The sequence below is a fragment of the Misgurnus anguillicaudatus genome, chromosome 23 (assembly GCF_027580225.2).
Source record: "Misgurnus anguillicaudatus chromosome 23, ASM2758022v2, whole genome shotgun sequence".
Lineage (NCBI taxonomy): Eukaryota > Metazoa > Chordata > Actinopteri > Cypriniformes > Cobitidae > Misgurnus > Misgurnus anguillicaudatus.
The window spans coordinates 19,034,674-19,055,226 of NC_073359.2; the positions used below are offsets into that span (position 1 = coordinate 19,034,674).

At 34.8% G+C, this 20,553-nt stretch overlaps 1 protein-coding gene across 5 annotated transcripts; it reads left to right on the plus strand.

The window, feature by feature from the left end:
* The first annotated feature begins 3,499 nt into the window (after positions 1–3,499).
* On the plus strand, positions 3,500–7,661 carry cirbpb (cold inducible RNA binding protein b). Of its 5 annotated transcripts, XR_008647430.2 has the most exons (8): positions 3,500–3,656; positions 4,355–4,464; positions 4,545–4,651; positions 4,741–4,864; positions 4,973–5,171; positions 5,272–5,330; positions 7,310–7,399; positions 7,491–7,661. XR_008647430.2 is itself a non-coding variant. In XM_055217695.2 (7 exons), exons 2-7 carry the CDS (start codon positions 4,365–4,367, stop codon positions 5,677–5,679), a joined length of 594 nt encoding a protein of 197 aa, XP_055073670.1. In that variant the 5' UTR covers positions 3,500–3,656; positions 4,355–4,364; the 3' UTR covers positions 5,680–6,544. The 5 variants fall into 5 exon arrangements, 2 of the variants coding, with proteins under 2 accessions (XP_055073670.1, XP_055073671.1); XM_055217695.2 differs by lacking the exons at positions 7,310–7,399; positions 7,491–7,661 and adding an exon at positions 5,675–6,544; XR_008647431.2 differs by lacking the exons at positions 7,310–7,399; positions 7,491–7,661 and adding an exon at positions 5,675–6,544 and having other exon boundaries at positions 3,501–3,656; positions 5,249–5,330.
* Positions 7,662–20,553: the final 12,892 nt, after the last annotated feature.

Consider the following 20,553-nt stretch of genomic DNA (forward strand, 5'->3'; position numbering starts at 1 on the left):
CAAGATTGGTATCCTGATTAAGTAAAATTGTATCTTGGGAAACAATGCTATTTCAATATATTTAAACAATAGTAATTATTTATTTAAGAGTAGATTATTAAAAACAAGTATTATCATCAGTACTAGTAAAAGATAAGTTGTCAGGGATCCTTATTTTTTCTCTTTTATTTACAGCATTTAAAAATGGCAGAGAGTAGAACTGAACTACATTTAACTTTTAAAAACCAAGCAAGGTAAGTTGTTACAATAACACCATAGTTTTTTTTTTGCCTTTGTAGGTTGTGTTGATATATTTTTTTACATGTGTCCCATTCGTGTTGATTATTAGCAGGATATTGGTAATTCAGGATAAACAGATGTGTCTTGCAAATGTTGCAAATACCTTTTCTTTAAATAAGTATCCTTGTGAGACTTAAAAGTTTAAATAACATCTTTAAATTTACTTTTTTTTATCTAAATCTTAATTTGTAGCCCATAGACAGAGATGGGCATAAATACATGGAAATGTATTTCAAATACAAATACAAAATACTGTGTCGAAAAATGTATTTAAATACAAATACAAAATACTGTGTCAAAAAATGTATTTAAATACAAATACAGTATTTTGTATTTTGAAAATACACAAAATACATGTGAAATTGGTGATTCAGTGCAAGTATCCCTATTATGCTGAAATCTATCTGGGTCTATTTCTGAATGTCAAAAAGCATTTAGATGTGTGCAACTGCTTAGAAACTTTCATTTTATTTTACATGCCTCATTGTTTAAGATATCTTTGTTATGACAACTTGACATAAACCAATACAACACAACTTGTTATAAATCATAAACAATAATTATCAAACTTAAGAAACTACCTAGCTTTGTGGATTAACATTACATTAAACTCTGATTTAAATGTCATTAAGTGTTAATATTATATCAAATATTATTAATACTCGGTCAAATAAACATTATGAACTGAAGAATATTCATGATCCTGTTATAAAACTATTTTACAGAGTATTAACACTTAATGACATTTTAATGACAAATTCAATTTGTATCACTTGTAAAAAGTGGTCAGTTATGTTGTCTTGGTTAATGTCAAGTTGTCATAACAAAGACATCTCAAACAATGTCATCTTTGTAATAAAAATGACATAATTGAACAAATGACACTTAATGACAGTAGTTATAAACGTGCATAAAATCTCCTTCATGTTCATGAAATGTGTCATGTCATGGTTATGAAGGTGTTATGTCAGCCTTATGAACACCCATTCAAGTAAATTTATGTTTTATAAAAACATCATAAAAACTTTTCATGTGTCGTCAAAATGACCCACAACCTAATCAGTTTATATGTGAAGAAATCCACGTATTTACTTCTCACAAGACAAGTGTTTGACAAATTATTCGGCAAACTACTATCTCTCATCGCTGCTTTTTGATGGTTTTGAGAACAATTACTCACGAGTCATCCTCTGTCATTTACAGAATTATACAACGGAGAGCACGTCCATCATAAAAGTCTTGTAGGTTTACTGAGGAGCCTGCAGGTTTAGCAGGTTCACGCCGTAGAGTAGAGCCATGTGAATTGCAAAAGTGTAAACAAGGATTCAACTGCACAAAGCAAAAAAGAAATCAGCAACTGTGTGCTGATTCCACCACTTGCCGCGTCACGTGTGAAAGGGCCTTTAAAGGAAAACACCACAGTTTTTCAATATTTTACTATGTTCTTACCTCAACCTAGATCACATGAATACATATTTTTTCAATATGTGCATTTTTTGCACAGGGTGTCATGAATGTGTTAGCATTTAGCCTAGTTCCATTTATTCCTTAGGATCCAAACAGGGAAGAATTTAGAAGCCACCAAACATGTTTTCCCCATTCAAAGACTGTTACATGAGTAGTTACACGAGTAAGTGTGATGGCACAAAATAAAATGTGTGGATTTTTAAGTGAATAAAAAATGAGAACTATATTGTATGGCGCAAGAGCGCCTAGTTTGCAGCACCTCGACCTCTGGCGCAGCAACATCATCACTCCTGTGAAGATGCTACTGTGCACTGAGGTCGAAATGCCGCAAACCAAGCGCTCTCCCTCCATGCATTGAAAATAGATAGTTATGCATTCATTTGTCTAAGTTGAGACAAGAACATAGTAAAATACTGAAAAATGGTGGTTTTCCTTTAAGTCAAAAGTGTAGACCTATTTGTCAGCGTTTCACACTCTCTCAGTCGTGCATTAAACTGCTTGCCAACGTGCAAGTGTGAATTAGAATTTCCTTTCGCGACAGTAATAATAACACAAATCACATCACACCCAATAACTCAATCGCCCTTGCTTTTTACATTTCAATTATTGCCCACTAAAGGCTGCACAAATATATTTGCTTACCTGAACTCTGTTGTCTGGTCTGAACTAGTTGATGCATGAAAACAGCACCCTGACTGGTTGACTGGCTCAAAGTATTTTGAGTATTTTAAAAATACAAAAATACTCATCTTAAATGTATTTAAATACAAATTACATTTCATTTTTTTCAAAGGCTTTAAAATACAAAATACAAAATACTATTTTGTATTTCAAATACGTATTTTAAATACATGTATTTGAAATACTGCCCATCCCTGCCCATAGATACATTCATAATATCATTATCTTAGTGGCAGTTTCGCGGACATGGTTTAGGTTAATCCAGGACTAGGCCTTGGTTATATTAGGATGTTTAAGTAGTTTTTACAAAAAAAAAAACACAATACTGGTGTGCATCTTGAGACAAAACATTGGCACTGATATATGTTAAGATATGTTAGATAAAGATGTTTTTAAATTAAGGCAGATCAAACATGCATTTTAGTTTGGGACTAGGATAAGCACTGTCTGGGAAACCACCCATTAATGTTTATGTTTGCAGACAGAACTGAAATATTTTTGTGTATATTTTATTAATTGGTTTTATTAACCAAACTAAAATGTATTTATTTCAATTAGAATGGGTTAGACTAGATAGTGTCAGCAAAATGCAGCCAACATGCATTTGCAAGTGTTACATCCTCCCCAACCCCCCCATGCGCTGTGTCTTTGTGAGCCTTTGTTCAGCCATATTGCATCCAGGCCTAACCAGGGGAAAAAGATCATTTAAATGCTTCACATTTATATCAAACCTTTAAGATTGTGAATTGCTGGTTAAGCGTAAATTTAAGGATACATTTATTGATATTAATATTTTAAAAACATTTCTCAAACGACCACGAAAACCACATTAGTTTATGATTTGCATTATATTATTTATGATGTACAATATTGTATTTGATACTGTTTAATTCGATAGAGTTAATTCAGCTCACAATATAGTTAAAAGTGCCATTAACCATTTAATAAAACAATGAATATATGCGCGTTCAATTTCGCAGACCGATCAGCGTATGACTTTAAAGTACCGCGAGAGCTGTATTTTCAATAGGCTCTCGCGGTACTTTGATGTCACACTTCAACCCCCATTTCTTTATTCACATAAATCTAGGCGGGCAATGTGATCCCGCCCCTTGTGATTTGCATCACGTGATTCCTATAAACTGGCGCCATTTTCTATGCACGGTCTCATTCTGCCGCAGTCCGCGTCGTGTCCAGTAGCCGTCCTTTGTCTCCGAGCAAACACTGAGGTAAGAAATATAATTTTACACCGTTTGAATGTTTTGTGCTTTTTAAGTTACTATTGTATTGTGTCTTAGATATGCATTTTATTGCTTTATTCTTTTTTTTAAACGTTTGCGCATCAATTGTGTTTTAAAGGCAAGCATTTTGTATCTAATTCTTTATGATGTCTTTGTTTAACCTATTATGTTAAATATTTAGCGTTTTACATGGTATTTTACTTCCACAAACATTACTATTTTAAATCTACAAACCCGGATTAAGTTACTGCATTTGCAATCCGACATGTATGCTCCTTCTCTTTGTTCCTGTTGGGCGAACGCTTAACAAAGCGTGGCCTTGTTCCACTGACCTACATTTACCAACAAATGCATGTTAGTTATAAGTGGTGGTTTGTTTTTGTTAAGAAACAAAATTTACGCAATAAAACCGATATATTAACCAAAAAAGTGTTCCGGAAGATGTAACCGTAATGATCGTGTCCTCGTGGTAAAATGGCTGCTGCACGTTGCGAGGAGGAGGTGAAGACGGGCAGAAAATGGCGCTTGCTCGTGGCGCACATTCAACCTATGGTGTTCGTGAAATGCGCGGTCGATATCCATTGTTTCATTTTCTTTTTAAAGCGTGGTTTTGCAGCAGTGGTGTATTTTTGTGTTTTTTTTATTTGTTATTGTAAGGTTTTAATATTTTTATTTTCTTTTTAAAGATTTTTCAACATGTCTGACGAAGGAAAGCTTTTCATTGGTGGTCTGAGCTATGATACCACAGAGCAGTCTTTGGAGGAGGCGTTCTCAAAATATGGAACAATTGCCAAAGGTTTGTACCTAATTTTAATTTTTATTTAATTGAATTTCACTTAAATGCGTAATTATAAAATTGTCTTGTTTTTTGTTTAGTTGATGTAATCAGAGACCGTGAGACAGACCGGTCAAGGGGCTTTGGCTTTGTCACATTTGAAAATCCAGAAGATGCAAAGGATGCCATGGCTGCAATGAATGGAAAGGTGAGGTTTCTTTTTCCCTCCCTTTCAGTCAAACTCCACTACTGTAGAGGTATTAGCGTGTTTCTCACAATGTACCTTGTATTTTTCAGTCCGTCGATGGCCGTATGATCCGTGTGGATGAAGCCGGCAAGTCGGGTGGAAGATCTGGTGGATTCAGAGGTGGTTCTGGAGGTGGCAGGGGATTCTTCAGGGGCGGCAGAGGAAGAGGTGAGAGTGCGTGGACTTGAACATTTTCATTCTTTTCTTAAAATATCTCATTAGCATGACATGGTTATGGCCCACAGTGTTAAAATCTAATTTAATTTGTTTTTCCTTTGTAAGGTGGTGGAGGATATGGTGGAGACAGAAGTTTTGGTGGTGACAGGAGCTATGGCGGAGATCGCAGCTATGGCGGTGGTGATAGAGGCTATGGTGGTGGTGACAGGAGCTACAGCGGTGGTGAGCGTTCATACGGCGGTGGCGGATACTCATCCAACAGAAGCGGAGGCTACTCTGGCGGCGGTGGATACAGAGACAACAGGTGAGTCTTTTCTTTGATTTTGTAACATTTAAAATGAGAATTTATTGGTGCCTTTGCTGCTATAACACTAAAGTTAGTTCTTAATCCTGCTCCGATTTAGGAACCAGGGAGGTTACGACCGTTCCGGTGGTTCCTACAGAGACAGCTATGACAGCTACGGTATGTATTGTTCAGATTGGCCATTCCCTTTTTATTTTTTTGCTTTGAGAATAACTTAAACCTATACCAGTCCACTGAGTTGCCATAAATTACAAGACTGCCATTTTCGATCGTTTGAGATCCAGTCGACATGGTTGCCTTTATCTTGAAATTGCTGGTCAAAGTCCAAATCGTTAAACTTCTCTATGCGACTCCTGTTTGACTCCATGATGAAGTATAGTCGATAAGACCTTGTTTGAAAGAATCATGAAAATGGATTGTCTTGATGGTGTCAGTTCACTGTATGGAAAAGATGTTGAAAATGCTCCAGTGCCTTTACAATCTTGCCTACTTCTTGTCCTCAGCTTGACACGAGTAAAAAAATCCTGATTGCAAGATCATCCCTTCGCTGGCTGTATTTAAAAAGATGTGCTCTTCGAAGACCATTTTTATTTTTTTACTTTTTGTTTTCTGGTTCAATTGTTCCTAATAAAGACTCCTTTTTACCGTGTTAACTATCCGCAGGATGTTCAATCTCATCAAGGCACTACCTAAAATCCTTGAGCAGTCCTTGAGTTTAAATCTGTTGAGGGATTTGAAATTGTCTTTTGTTTTTCATTTTAGTATGTGTTTAAGAAACTCTGAACCATGCGTGAAAATTGACCTGTTCAACACAGCCTGATAGCTTCTAAGACCAATATTTTTTAAAAGGATCTTTCGGACCAATTCCTAATTAAAGCTCACTGAAGTGTTAGCGTGCATTTACAAGAAAATATAAAAAAAAAAATTTAAAGGGGCCGTTTCGCCACCTAAAATGTTCTGATCCGATCCTTGATAGAAGCTTTAAGCTGTGATGTGTTCTTTATGGCTCATGCCACCTCCATTTTGTGATGCATTCCTTTAGTGAAGCAAGGCAGGCATGTTGTGTTGAAGCAATCCTCCTTGAAAATGCTAAAGATTTGTAAATATTCATTGTCCAAAGAGTAAACCACACCAATGGGTATTAAAGCCTTTGTGTTGGGGCTTTGTTTTCTCTACCCCTGGATACTTTACTCTTTGGGCCGTCAAAATTTATTTTAAGTATGCTGTACTGTGGACTGAACGTATCCTCTTAAAATGTCAAGATTTTGTTCCTTCTGGGGAAGCAATGTACTCTGTTCTGTATCAACACTTCAATACTTTCTTTTTGTATTAATCTGGCTTCATGAAGCCCATTAAAAAATGGATGGAAAATGCTCTGATTTCTTGTGCCTCAAATATCAAAATTAAAAAAATAAGATTGTTGAATTATAATGCAGTAGCTGGGGAATTGGTTAATAGTCAAAGTTAAATTTTGGGAATGTTAAATTGGGCAAAATAAACTTAAAAATTTAATTCAGTATTATAAAATGATAAAAAACATTGCTGTAATGGCAAACCATGGCTCTGTGTAATGCTTCATTAAATCCAAGAGTTCTCTGCTCGCAATTTTGGAAATCAACAATGTCCTTGGAGAATGAAGTGTTGTGCCTTCCGACTCAAGAATCCTGAGATGAAAGCTGCTCTCTTGGCTAGGTCAATTGTGGAAATAGGCCTGTAATGTGAGGTAAAACCTTTTGCTCTCCTGTACGCATCCTACAACAGTTCTCATTGTCCATGTTTCCCAGACTCCTTAGCGACCTTTTGCACAAGCCACCCAAAAAGCTGCATGACAACTATAGTAGTTAGATCGTGTTGGCGACATTCCTCATGCGGCCTTTAAAAGATTTAGTTGTTAGGGTCACTGATTCCATATGCACCTTTTTAAAACTACTTTTGTCAGATTAGTAATTTGTTCCTGTTGAAGTGAAATTTGGAAACCTGAAGAGACGTGGCCCTTGCTTCCATTATGATGATCTGCCTCTTCCTCAATCAGTTTTGTGCTGATTTTTCAAGATAAATTTAGTAGTTTGACACCGTATAAATGCATGATTTTTATTCTCCCATGTTCTGTGTAATACAACACTGTTTTCCTCTTTCAGACTGAAAGGCTGATCGTGCTGCCTTAGATTGGTGATGGAAGCTAAACCTTTGTGATGCAAGCAACTCTGTTTCATGGATGTGATTGAGAGGTGTGTATTTGGTGTTGATCATTCAAATTCGTTGTACAAAGACGAATCGTTTAAAAAGATTATTATAATCCCCATATAATTCTTATTTCAGAACTATCATGGAAATGAAAATTCCCAAATGATTGCAAAAACACTTCCCTAAAGGATTCAGCAGGACCTCTAGGGTGAAGTTTGGTTATTTTGCTGGAAGGGTTGTAAGAGGGCTTCATTTCAAATGTCTTGTATGAACTTTGGCGCTAATAAAGTAATGGCTTTTTTTAAACTTTAATACTTTCCTAGTATCATTTATTAAAACTGATTGTCATTTTGAAAATGTATGCTGCTATTTTACCACAAGGTGGCGGTGGTGGACAGCTGTAGGTAGTGTAGCAAGCATTTGTATAAGGGGTGTTTTAAATGAAAACGCCACCTTTTTTCAGTGTTTCACTGTTCTTACCTCAACTTGGGTATGTATTAATTCATCTATCTTTTTTCAATGCGTGCACTTTTGGTCTCTGCAGTGCTTCTTGAGTGTGTTAGCATTTAGCTTGGCCCCATTTATTCCTATGGTTCCAAAAAAGCTTTATTTTGTGCCACCATACTTACTCGTGTAACTACTCATGTAACAGTCTTTAAATATGAAAAACATTGAAGTGTTTAGTGGCTTCTCAATTAAATTTGGAGCCATAGGAATGAACGGGGCTGGGCTAAATGCTGGCACAATCACGGGGCACTGTACAGGGATTGGAAGGGCATGCATTGAAAAAAATGGGTATGTATTCGCCTAAGTTGAGGTAAGAACATTGTAAAATGTTGAAACACGGTGGTGTTTTCCTTTAAGCCCTACAGAAAAGATTTTAATTATGTTGATAGTGCTTAGCTTACACCTTTTATATGTAACTAGAAATGGGCATATATGCGATTTTGGCGGTATGATAGCCTTAATAAAAAATACCATGGTTTCACGATGTTGCAGTATTGCCATTACAAAGCTAAAGTGGGCTATTTTAAATGTCTGCATATACCATCAACTTTTCAACTAGACAATACGTTTTATTTAAGCAACATATACATGCGAGTTAAAAATAAAGCATTAAAAAAATTACTAAAATATTATAAAATGTATACATCAAATTAATTACCTAACTTAATGATTAAGTAATTAGTTTGTGAACACAGCTCAAACCTTTTGAAAACTAACTAAACACATGTTGATTTTGTTTTTAAGTCATAGATGTAGACTTATACTACAAAGGTAAAACTATTTTATATAAAACATTTACCATGTGCTGAATTTAGATTAATTTATTTAATATACCAGCATCTGAAAGCAAGTTTCCATTATTAGCTTTTGATTTGTTGCATAACAACTACACTTTGGTAAGACTACAAACAGCACTTTATGTTTCAGCTGTATGCATGGTTTACTTAATGTATTCATAGAAGAATGATTTAAGATTTATGAACTTTAATGGAAATAAAAACTCAAAAGAAGCTTCAGAAAGTAATGATTTGATCAGGCTTATGGACTGGTAATTTTTACAATCATACACACTCTAATATCAGATATGTTAAATGCATCCAGCTTTGCTTTCCATAGTTTGTGTACATTCATCATTTCATGAATCCATGGAAGGTAGTGAGAAATCTTTGTATACTCTGTTAGGTAACTTGTAGACTTGTGTTGAGGCACGATACCCTGTGCAATGTTTCCACAAATAAGTGGACTGCCAATGTCTGCCTGTGAGTGAAATTATGGTTGAGTTAGACATAAATGTACCATTAAAATACAATAACAATATATTCATTAAGGGGCGGTTTCCCGGACCAGGATTACACTAGTCCTAGACTAAAATAAATGTAAGAGCTGTCCAAACTGAAAACAACTTACTCTGACGTCTTAAAAAAACATCAATGCCCTTAGTTTTGCCTTTGTGCATTTTAGGTAAGGCATGTTTGTTCAATCTTGTTATATTTCCTGATTAAGCTAGTCCCTGTCCAGGAAACCACCCCTAAATGTTTTCTTTTAACAGAATAAGTGAAAGCTAAAAGCTTAGAAAATAAATACCCATTGTGGCCTGGCTTCCTGAGTGTTTAAAATGTAATCTCTGTTGCATTTTACGTCTGAACTCAGAAACCTTTCTTCATTTATAGGGTATCTCCCCTCAATGGAACCTGTACCACAGTTTACAGATTCTAAAAGAGTCACATTTAATTCTCTCAGGACGCTTGGTGTCGTCTCATTGTGTTCCCGCCAGCCCCAAACCATGACCATGCAGTTACTTGTGATTTTCTCTCTATTAGTTTTTGGCAGGGCAATGATATTCACAGTCTCGCTCAGAGTTGCTGGAGTTTTAAGCTGAATGGGAAGACATGTAATGTTTTTTTATAATTATATAGTTAAAAGATTACAAAATGTCACATACAAATACATATTAAAAGAGCCATTCCAACACATCGGTGCCATTTGCATGTTGTAATTCTTCAAATAAACTCAGTTAACTAATTTTCCTAGATTTTTTTTTTTTTTTACGGAAACGAACGCAATTAAGTATAAGGCATTTAAAACACGTTTCTTTTATGATAAAACTATTTTAAAAAAATGGACTATGAAGTCCACAATACAAAAATAATAACTAATAAGATTATGTTATATTTCAAAGTAAAGTGTAGTAATGTGGGGGAAACCTGCTATATATTTTAAATTACAGTTATGACCAAAAGCATTGACGTGACAGTAGTTTGCAAAGTTTGCAGCTTCAGAATTTGTACACTGAAAAAAAAACAATATGCTAAATTTACTTAAAAAAGTGAATATATATATATATATATATATATATATATATATATATATAGTGCATAATTTTTGCATATTTTAGTTGGTTTTACATGGAATTTTAAGCAGTTTAAGCTTACTTTTTTTTTAAAGAATTGCTTGGAATTCCATGTGAAACTTGCTTTAAACGAGGGATGCAAAAATGAGCACTTTATTTTTTAGTAAATCAAGCTAATTATTTTTTAACACACTGTAAAAATGATTTCCATCCTCAGCAAATATAGCTTAAAAATATAAGCAGTGCAAAACTGTCTCTGAAGATTTTAACATTAAAAAAATTAACCGTGGGGTTAAATTTCTACACGCATTCACACACCACACTCTTGTACAACACAAGTTTAGTATATGTTAATTACTGTTATTGTCACAACATTTACTTGTTTATTTATTTTTAAATGAATGTTTATCCCTGTTAGCAACAAAACACGGCATACAACAACAGACATTACATGCCGATTCATGTTATTGTTAATATCTTGTTTATTTATTTGTTATGAATTTTTATGCCTTATAGCAACATAATTGAAAAAATAAAGGCTAGATTTACTGAAAAATAAAGTGCATGTTTGCATCCATTTTTTATGAAGTTTCACTTAGAATGTGCACCTTAAAAAAAGGGTATGCACCGGATTTTTAAGTAAATTCAATGTTTTATTTTTTACAGTTTAGCTTTGTTTCTATGATTTTTTTTTTAAGTTAATCAAACATTTTTAAAACAATAGATGTTGTATTTAAAAAAGTTCTAAAAAAATCCTTTAATGTTTACTGTCTTGTGTCTTTTCTTGTACTTAATGTATTAATTGTGTAATTGTATAAACAATACTTTATGGTAAAAATACCTTAAAATATTGTGTCTCACCAACCAATAATTTAAGCTCTACATAAATTTTTTTTATGATTAAAAACAAATATATTTGCACAATGTATGATTTCAATCTGTGTTATTTGCTATAATTGAACTATTTTTTCAGAACCCTCACAACCGCGTATATACTTCCACTCTATATTTGAGTCTGAAGTGTTAGCATACAAAATGCCAAATAAAACAAGACAGAAACTGTATTTCGCTACCCCACTTGTTTTTAATCATCAACGAACACCACAAACCACTCGGTGAGTAGCACAGTTTTGAAAATGAACGTTAAGTGTTGTTTTAATGACATGTTTGTGCGTGGCCCTTGGCTTGCATTCTGAAGCAGTCAAGAGACGCTTCTAAACAAGTCAGGAGGTCAGGACACGACCCATTGTCGGGATTTCTGTGTCCATCACTGTAGTTCATCCAAAACAAACCAAAAATGATACTCAAAGTGTTAAATACCGGAATTATCCTTTAAGCATTGCAAACTAAAAAATGTAGCTAAAATTGCTTAAAATTCCATGTGAAACTTGCTTAAAAAGAGGGACGCAAAAATTATGCACTGTATTTTTTAGTAAAGTCAGCGTGCATTTTTTTACAGTGATAGATGGTAGGTGTTAGCAAAAAATTGCCGTTTTTAAATGCAAATAAGATGATTTCTGCATTAAATGGCAGTGCTGTGGTTGGATCATGCAGATGAAGGGGTGGTATTATCCCCTTCTGACATCACAGGGGAGCCAAATTTCAATGACCTATTTTTCACATGCTTGCAAAACATAGTTTTACTAAACATAGTAAACTAAATTAATGGGTTGATTTTTTTTCACATTTTCTAGGTTGATAGAAGCACTTGGGACCCAAATTATAGCACTTAAGTGATATGTCCCATTTAAAGGCTGTTACTATTATTTAATATATGTAAAAACTCAATATTGACTTAATATTTATTAATACACTATATAGACAAACGCACAGTGGCCACCCCAAACAAAGCACTGGAGGCATTTCTGTGTAAAGATTACATATCCTCCCTGTGTCAGCATTTGTTTAGTCTGGGTAGTACAGTTTAAGGTTTCCTTTCACAGTCCAAAAACTATACACATACCGAGGGAATGATTTTGAGCAATTTAGCATCTCCAATTCACCTTACTTGCATTTTAATCGATAAACCAGTTCTTGCGTCCCAAATAAGCGTTTGTCTAGTAGTGTAGCCTATGGGCAAAGTCCCATGTGGTGACCCATATTAGTGATCTTAGTAAATCACAATTTGTGGGCTTCTTTGACAAATAAAGTTCATTTTATGCATATAATGTCCTGGGACATAAATGGCACCCATTCGGAGGAATGGCCCAAAATTAATTTGGTTGACAACTAAATACTGTAGATAAAGACAAACCTGTAATAGCATGATATTATTATCTGGCGTGAAAACATTTTTTGGTTGTAGAATGGCATTGATGGGTATACCAGTGGGCAAATTATTTGTGTCTTTAACACCCAAATACACCATGAGATTTCTAAAAAAAAACCAAATGACAAATTATTTAAAAAAGCTATTGTAAACACTACAAAAAAATATTTACACCATTATTTTGAAAATACTGAAAAATCATAGTTTTAATATTTGCAACTGAGCTTTTATAGTTAGTTAGAGTAAATTATCAACACAAAGATTTTGGTTTTGATCTCAAAGGCCATTTATAGTGTAGCATATCATTTTACTCACCCTGGTTTCTGTATGGCAGCTGTCATCACTAAATCTTCTCTTACCAAAAAACCTCCATATGATTCCCCATTTTCTGTTTTACGAATGTAGACCATGTATGGGCGGCTGTGTGGAATGGATTCCGTACTATGAACACCGACACCTAAACAGAGATTGTTTAGAGAAAAAACCTTTGCTGATGTCCCCATTTATGTTAATACTTATAGACTGTTTGCATGATGAAAAATCTCCTAAGAAGTTATTCATGTGAGTAGTTTTATGATACTGTCTGCTGTTATTAGTGTAGTCTGATATGAAGTCATTACCTGGGGTGCAGGAGTGCAGCAGTAGCAGTGTAGTTATAAACCAAAAGAGGCTCATTGTAGTCACTGTTCATTCAAACGATGTGCGAGCACAGTGAAGTCGTCTTCTGCTTTAAATACAGAGTCAAGCGACTCACACCAGGAAGATGAAGCTAGAAATTTAACCATGCACTGAATTCAGATCAGTATTTAATTTAACATTGAAGAGTCCTGATTATCAGCATTTGCTAATTTATCATGAGGTAACCACACGTTGGTGGTAAGACCAAACATACATGCTTATGTCAGCAATATCCAATCTGTCTCCTGAAATACCACTGACCAACCCTAATCTGATCCAGACATATCTGCCAGTAATGTTTAATCTCATAGGACCTTTAGATTGAAGTATTGAAGTTGAATATATATATATAATCTATGATAGTTTTAATCTTTGGTGTCATTATTTTAACCAGTAAACACAATATAACGATGATGGCCTACTGTAGAAGATAATATTTGTAGTACATATAGACAATATAGCTGCAAAAAGCAATCATGTTAACAGGCTTATGGGGTTGTATTTTTTATAATGCTGTAATATTGGACATGTTGAATTCATCCAGCTCATTTTACTTTAGTGGAAATGCACTTATCATTTCATGAAGGTAGTGAGAAATTTTTGTATAGATTGTAAGATAGCTTGTAGGCTTCTTTTATTTGTAAGATATGATGCCCTGTGTGACATTTCTACAAATAAGTGGACCCCACTATCTCCCTATTGAAATTGTGCTTCAATTAGCCGTAATTATATCATTAAAATACAATAACAATATAACTATGAAATGTTTTCACCCAATAGAATAAGTGAAAGTTTCAGAAATACATACTAGTGCTGGCCCGGCTGTTCCCTCAGTGCGTAAAGTGTAAGGTGTGGTACAATTTTCAGAATCTAAAAGTGTCAAGTTTACTTACTTTTGATGGTTTAATCCCCATGTGTTTGTAAAAAGGTTATTATTTGCACATATTAATGTATATTAAAATTGAATAGTTGGCAAAATCACTCCTGTAGACAAATACAAACCTTTAGCATGATGTCTTGATGGTACCCACCCATAAAATCTGGATGTTGTAAGGCATTAACACCCAAATACACCACGAGATACACTCTTCTGTGTATACCGAGTCAAGTAATGCGCGATTTCGAAGCACGCTGAGGCTTCGAAACATTTATGAATCTTTTGTTACGAATCATTGGTTCAGAGCTTGTTTCAAACTGACCAAAGTCCCGTGATTTTAGCAAACGAGGCTTCATTACGTCATAACTGTTTCGAAACGTTTAGAAAATCCGACGATTTAATAAGTCAGTTCATATCAAGTTTGTGTAGTAAAGAGTTCATCATAGAAACCCAGCCAACATTGACATGTGGGCCCCACGTGGGTCCCATCTGGGCAGCATGGGTTACATGTGGGCATGGGCTTCACATGGGCAATATATGTGGGTCCCATGTGGGTTTCCTATGTGGGCCCCATATGGGTTTGCCCATGTGGGATAATAATGTGGGCCACTCATGGCACCTATGTGGGCAAAACATGTTTATGCTTGAAATACATCTTTATACATTTACAATCTTAAAAGAATAACTTTTGGTTGATTGTCACTTTTAAACAAATAGCAAATAATATAACAGATATGATTTGATCTGTATAAAACATTTTAAATAAAAATGCATTATTTTTTACATTTAATTAACATTGATATGTGGGCCCCACATGGGTCCCATATGGGCAACATGGGTTTCATGTGGCCATGGGCTTAACATGGGCAATATATATGGGTCCCATGTGGGTTGAATATGTGGGTCCCATGTGGGTTTCCTATGTGGGCCCCATATGGGTTTGCCCATGTGGGATAATAATGTGGGGCCCTCATGGCACCTATGTGGGCAAAAAAAATGTATGCTTGAAATATATTTTTATACATTTACTATCTTTAAATAACAACTTTTGGTTGATTGTCACTTTTAAACAAATAGCAAATAATATAACAGATATGATTTGATCAGTATAAAACATTTTAAATAAAAATGCATTATTTTTTACATTTAATTAACATTGATATGTGGGCCCCACATGGGTCCCATATGGGCAACATGGGTTTCATGTGGCCATGGGCTTAACATGGGCAATATATATGGGTCCCATGTGGGTTGACTATGTGGGTCCCATGTGGGTTTCCCTATGTGGGCCCCATATAGGTTTGCCCATGTGGGATAATAATGTGGGGCCCTCATGGCACCTGTGGGCAAAACATTTTATGCTTAAAATACATGTTATATACATTTAAACTCTTAAAATTATTACTTTTGGTTTATAGTCACTTTTATACAAAGAGCAAATAATATCACAGATAGGATCTGATCAGTATAAAACATTTTAAATAAAAATGCATTATTGTTAACATTTATTTGTGATATTTGTAATGTTTACCTGCCAATTATTAATTTTAATTTGCACAGCTGAGCCTGAGTGAAAATAAGAAATGTCAGAAAGTTCATCAGTTTGATAAGTGTGTTAATTAAAGAAATGTTTCAAACATTCTGAAAGGAGTCTGATTAGTGGAGTCAGGTGTTTCATATAAGGAGACCTCATTACGATCTGCTCACTGCAACGACACATTACGCTTGACAAAGTAGTCCTGCTTCAAATGTTTTTAATTGTGATTTTTATCACATAATATAATATATTTTAAATATTCTTTGCTAAAATAGGCAGACTTTTAAAATTACAACTATAAAGATGATAAACATTTAAACTACAAGGATTTCCACTCAGGCGCAAGGATACGGTTTCAGCAGGAGTCTCTCACAACTGTTACACTTGTAATTTATCCTGAGTTGTGTTTTTAGAAAATGTAATACTACGGTACAAGTTCACGGACTGCACAGGGATGAGTCAAAGCAAACGTGCAAGGACATTTAATGAGTTTGGCTGTGGATGCTTTGGAAGTTCTTCATAAAACGTTTGAGCAAAGATTAATTGATGATCAGAAGACCATCTCCAGAAGAGTGAGCAATGTTTGTGTTGTTTTTGAGTTCAAAGTATTTTAAGAGTTTGACTTCTTTCAATGCTTATTTTAAGTGTTATGTTAAATTGTTAGTCATTACCTGCCTTAGCAGTTTTAAAATGTTCATGATTATTTTAGCATTGTATTGTTATAAATTGACAATAAAGTATTTTGATATATTGAACCTTTACAGTTTTTTAATTTGATTTCTCATATTGCACCTCCTTCATGTTTTGTGATGTTACAGATGAATGAACTGTGGAGTATTTATGCTGAAATCTGATATTTACCGAACTGAAATGATTTGCTTTTATCGGTTTTCAATTTAAAACAAATATATTATTTAAGTAAATTACAATTAAGCATTAAAAGTATAATTATTTCATAATAAGGGACCAGTCCAGTACCCATTAAAAATCCATTCTGGGCCCTGATATGTAACGTGGGCTTCAATACGTGGGTGCAATATGGGCCCTATGTGTGTTGCCCACGTGGGCCCCACATAGGCCCCACTCAGTTTCTATATCAAATTCATGTGGGCAACCCAGGTGGGGCCACAGTGGAACCCATGGACAAACCCATGTACAGCCCACATTGGAAGCCCATATGGGGCCCATATAGGGCCCACATGGGCCCCATGTGTGTTACCCAGCTGGGCCCCACATAAGCCCCACTCAGTTTCTATATCAAATTCATGTGGGCAACCCACGTGGGGCCATAGTGGAACCCATGGACAAACCCATATAGGGCCCACATGGGCCCCACCTTGCAATGTTGGCTGGGAAGAAAGAAGCATCATGTTTTTCTTCTTGTTAATTCTTCGAAGCTCTTCCCCTCCCTCGTATATTCCTGTAACAAATTTAATGTTGTTTTCATATGTATGTACAATAAATGTTCATTAATAAAAAAAATCTGATGATTCACCACTAGGGGGTTTTATGGGGGAGTTGATCACAAATGACCAGTGTAGGTGAACTCGGGTCAGTTTTATTATAAAATTTCATAAAACATTAATTCTTCTGACTAATAACACTACCATTTTGTCTACTTTTTGTTTATAGACAGATTTAATGACAAAAATGTGCATCATTAAAAAGGGAGTTATTTTAATGATTTGTTTGCCATACATAAAACTAAAAACACAGAATACACTTTTAATTATGTCTTAATTAAATTAAATAATTTATTTTTTCTTAAAAACGTATTTTTAAAACAATCTTGCTATTATTTTGTAAAAAGTGTAAAATGTTTGGATAGCTCTTGCTGCTTTTACACTATTTTGACCAGCAGGTGTCGCCAGCGTATATGGTTGTTTCGAACTTCGAAAAGCTTCGTTTCTCCCATCACTAACTGAGTCAAGGGAAGATGAAGCTAGACATTTCATATCTGATTAATTCATTTCAGATTCATATCTGTTTATTTAATTAAACATCTCTGAAAAGTGCTGATCATCGGCGTTTGCTGATTTATCATGAGGTAACCACGCATTGGTGATAAGAATATACATGGGTGATTCTCACGAAAACTTGGTTTTAAAAATGTCAAGCATGAAAATTTAAAAATTGCTTAAATTGACTTTTTTTCCCACCAGACATTGAAAAACAAAGTCTGGAGTAAATGGGATCATTAATTTAAAAACTTTTACTCATCATTTAACACTTTTTGTAACATAATTAAAAAAATTAGTCTCATTACCGCAACAGTCAGAAAACATCAACACTGACATATTTTCAAAATGACATGACAAACCTGAAAGAACATAATTTGGAGATTCTGCACATGCATTTAAAATCAAAGTATTATGCTTCTTTTAATTAAATTAACATTTAATAAGCATCTGTTGCGGTAATGATAATCAAAATGTCGTGTAAGCATTCTGACAAGACAATATTTCAAATTAACTGTAAAAAAATGATCTTACCTGGTAGCCATCTTGAAGTAACTGGTCCATGTGCTTGGTCACTCAAAATCAAACTTTATTAAAATTCTGTATGTGTGATTAAACTGTTCTCAAAAAGTGTTGCGGAGGATGAGAACATCAGGCATGGACACATCATTTTCCTAATTTTTTTTCATTATTATTACACATGAATATTCAGTAAATATTTTTCTGTCATCTAAAGTAGTCTAGCAAAACATCCATTTATTTTTTTCCTTAATATTTTTGTGTTAATTTGATTAAAATAGAACATAACGCATGTTCAAACACAGCCGGACACATTGCGGTAATGAGAATTTCAGCAGAAAATGAGATAAAATTTACAATTATAAATTCTTATGTTAAAATCACACATTGTGCAAGGTAGAACACAGTATTGTGTTAATTCTGATGCTTTTTAATGTTACTATATTACACATTTTAAAGCTAAAATCATTAGTGCCGTGGTGTTTCAATGGTTTCGTGAGAATCACCCACATGCTTATGTCAGCAATCTCCAATCTTTCTCCAGGAAGACCACTCACCAACCCTAATCTGATCCAAACATATCTGCCAGTAATGTTTAATCTCACAGATCTTTATTAACTGATTGAATTTAAGTGTTTTTTTTTTCTTGTTTTTCTGAACTTATGTAACTGCAGTAGAGTGAAATTGTGCATCTCTCTGGAGAAGCATAAAAATGTGTTTGCCATTTTCTCAACATTGTCAGTTTTGTGCTGTTTTTTTATGAATATTGTTAATGCATTGCATTTATTTTCTTGCATCTTCTGTATAATAAAATACATCAAATTTTTCAGATTGAATACCGAACATGCTAAACTTGCTCGTTGCATCAAATCAATCCAATTCTATCAAATGTATTTTTATGGCTAATTGTGATTGCTCAGCATTGTAAAATAATCGACTTGTTTAACAAATCCTGGCACATCAGTCTATTTTCTTTGCTGTTTAATAATTTAATTCAGTGGTAAATCACCTCAAGGTGCATGCTGTGAACATTTGTAATACAAAACAATCATGCAGTTGCAGAGAGTAATCATTTTAAAACACTTAAAATGTGATAAGAATTTGCCTTTATTTCAAGCAAGTACATTCAATGAGCTTTCTTAAATCACACACATGCTCTAATATCAAACATGACTTGGTTTGTGTGCTTTAAAGAGTTGGTTCCATCAGGGACGTCGTTAGGCCTGTTTTAGGGGGGCTGAAGATACCCCAAAATGTTCCTAAGCCCCCCTAAATGATTATAAGAACAACAATAAAATTTGATTTATCAAAAACCATATCCTCATTAATATTTAGACTCAACAAATGTTATATATCCAGCAAAAAAGATGTCGAACGTCAAGTGACCAAACCGGAAAACGGCGATCGCTTCCGGTTGCCTGTATGTGCTATTGTAGCTTGTTATTACAAATTGTGCTCCATACTCCAATCCAGTAGGTGGCGGAAAATGCACCTTTAGTTGGTTTGCCAACCGCCATTAAACACCAGAAGAAGAAGAAGAAGCTTGTTATTAAACAACACACACACACACACACACACACACACACACACACACACACACACACACACACACACACACACACACACACACACACACACACACACACACACACACACACACACACACACACACACACACACACACACACACACACACACACACACACACACACACACACACACACACACACACACACACACACACACACACACACACACACACACACACACACACACACACACACACACACACACACACACACACACACACACACACACACACACACACACACACACACACACACACACACACACACACACACACACACACACACACACACACACACACACACACACACACACACACACACACACACACACACACACAAGATTGGTAAGTGTTGTGATACGGAGGAGTGAAATTGTAAGTTGTTTTTATTACCTGCTGGCTGCTTACCTTTAGCTACGTTTTCTTGAGGTAAAGGAATGGGAATATTTTGGTTTGCTATGTCATGAAAAACTTTAGTCTTGCACAAGCAAAATACAAGAAATTGTTAACTTAGCAATCTAATCACAACTCTTTATTCTTTGCCAACAATATAGGCCTAATAATCTTTAAAATAAAATATCTCTTAAATAAAATATCTCTAAAAGAGGCATATTCAACAGTATAGAATGTTGTTGTCACTGAAAACTAAATGTCATCACAGGGTCCCTGTTAATGCAATACTGTTGTATCCTTCAATTCATTGAGCAGATGAGATGGATATTAGAAAATATTTTAGGAGAGAGAAAGAGAAGCAGCTGCAGGAGATTGGCAGGCCAGTTGATTCTGAGGGACCCGGTGTGATTGAGGTCAGTAATGGTCTATAGGTCTAAGGATAGTTTTTCTTTTCTTTTCTTGAATTTCTTATAACAATAAGCATTTGTTGGCAGGTCTAGGCACTATGCATAGCATACACTA

Bases quoted from the DNA above. Each gene is read 5' to 3' on its own strand.
- cirbpb (XM_055217695.2), top strand. From the start codon at position 4,365: ATGTCTGACGAAGGAAAGCTTTTCATTGGTGGTCTGAGCTATGATACC. The intron at 4,465-4,544 runs GTTTGTACCTAA...TTTTTTGTTTAG, and splicing joins ATATGGAACAATTGCCAAAG to TTGATGTAATCAGAGACCGT. The intron at 4,652-4,740 runs GTGAGGTTTCTT...TGTATTTTTCAG, and splicing joins TGGCTGCAATGAATGGAAAG to TCCGTCGATGGCCGTATGAT.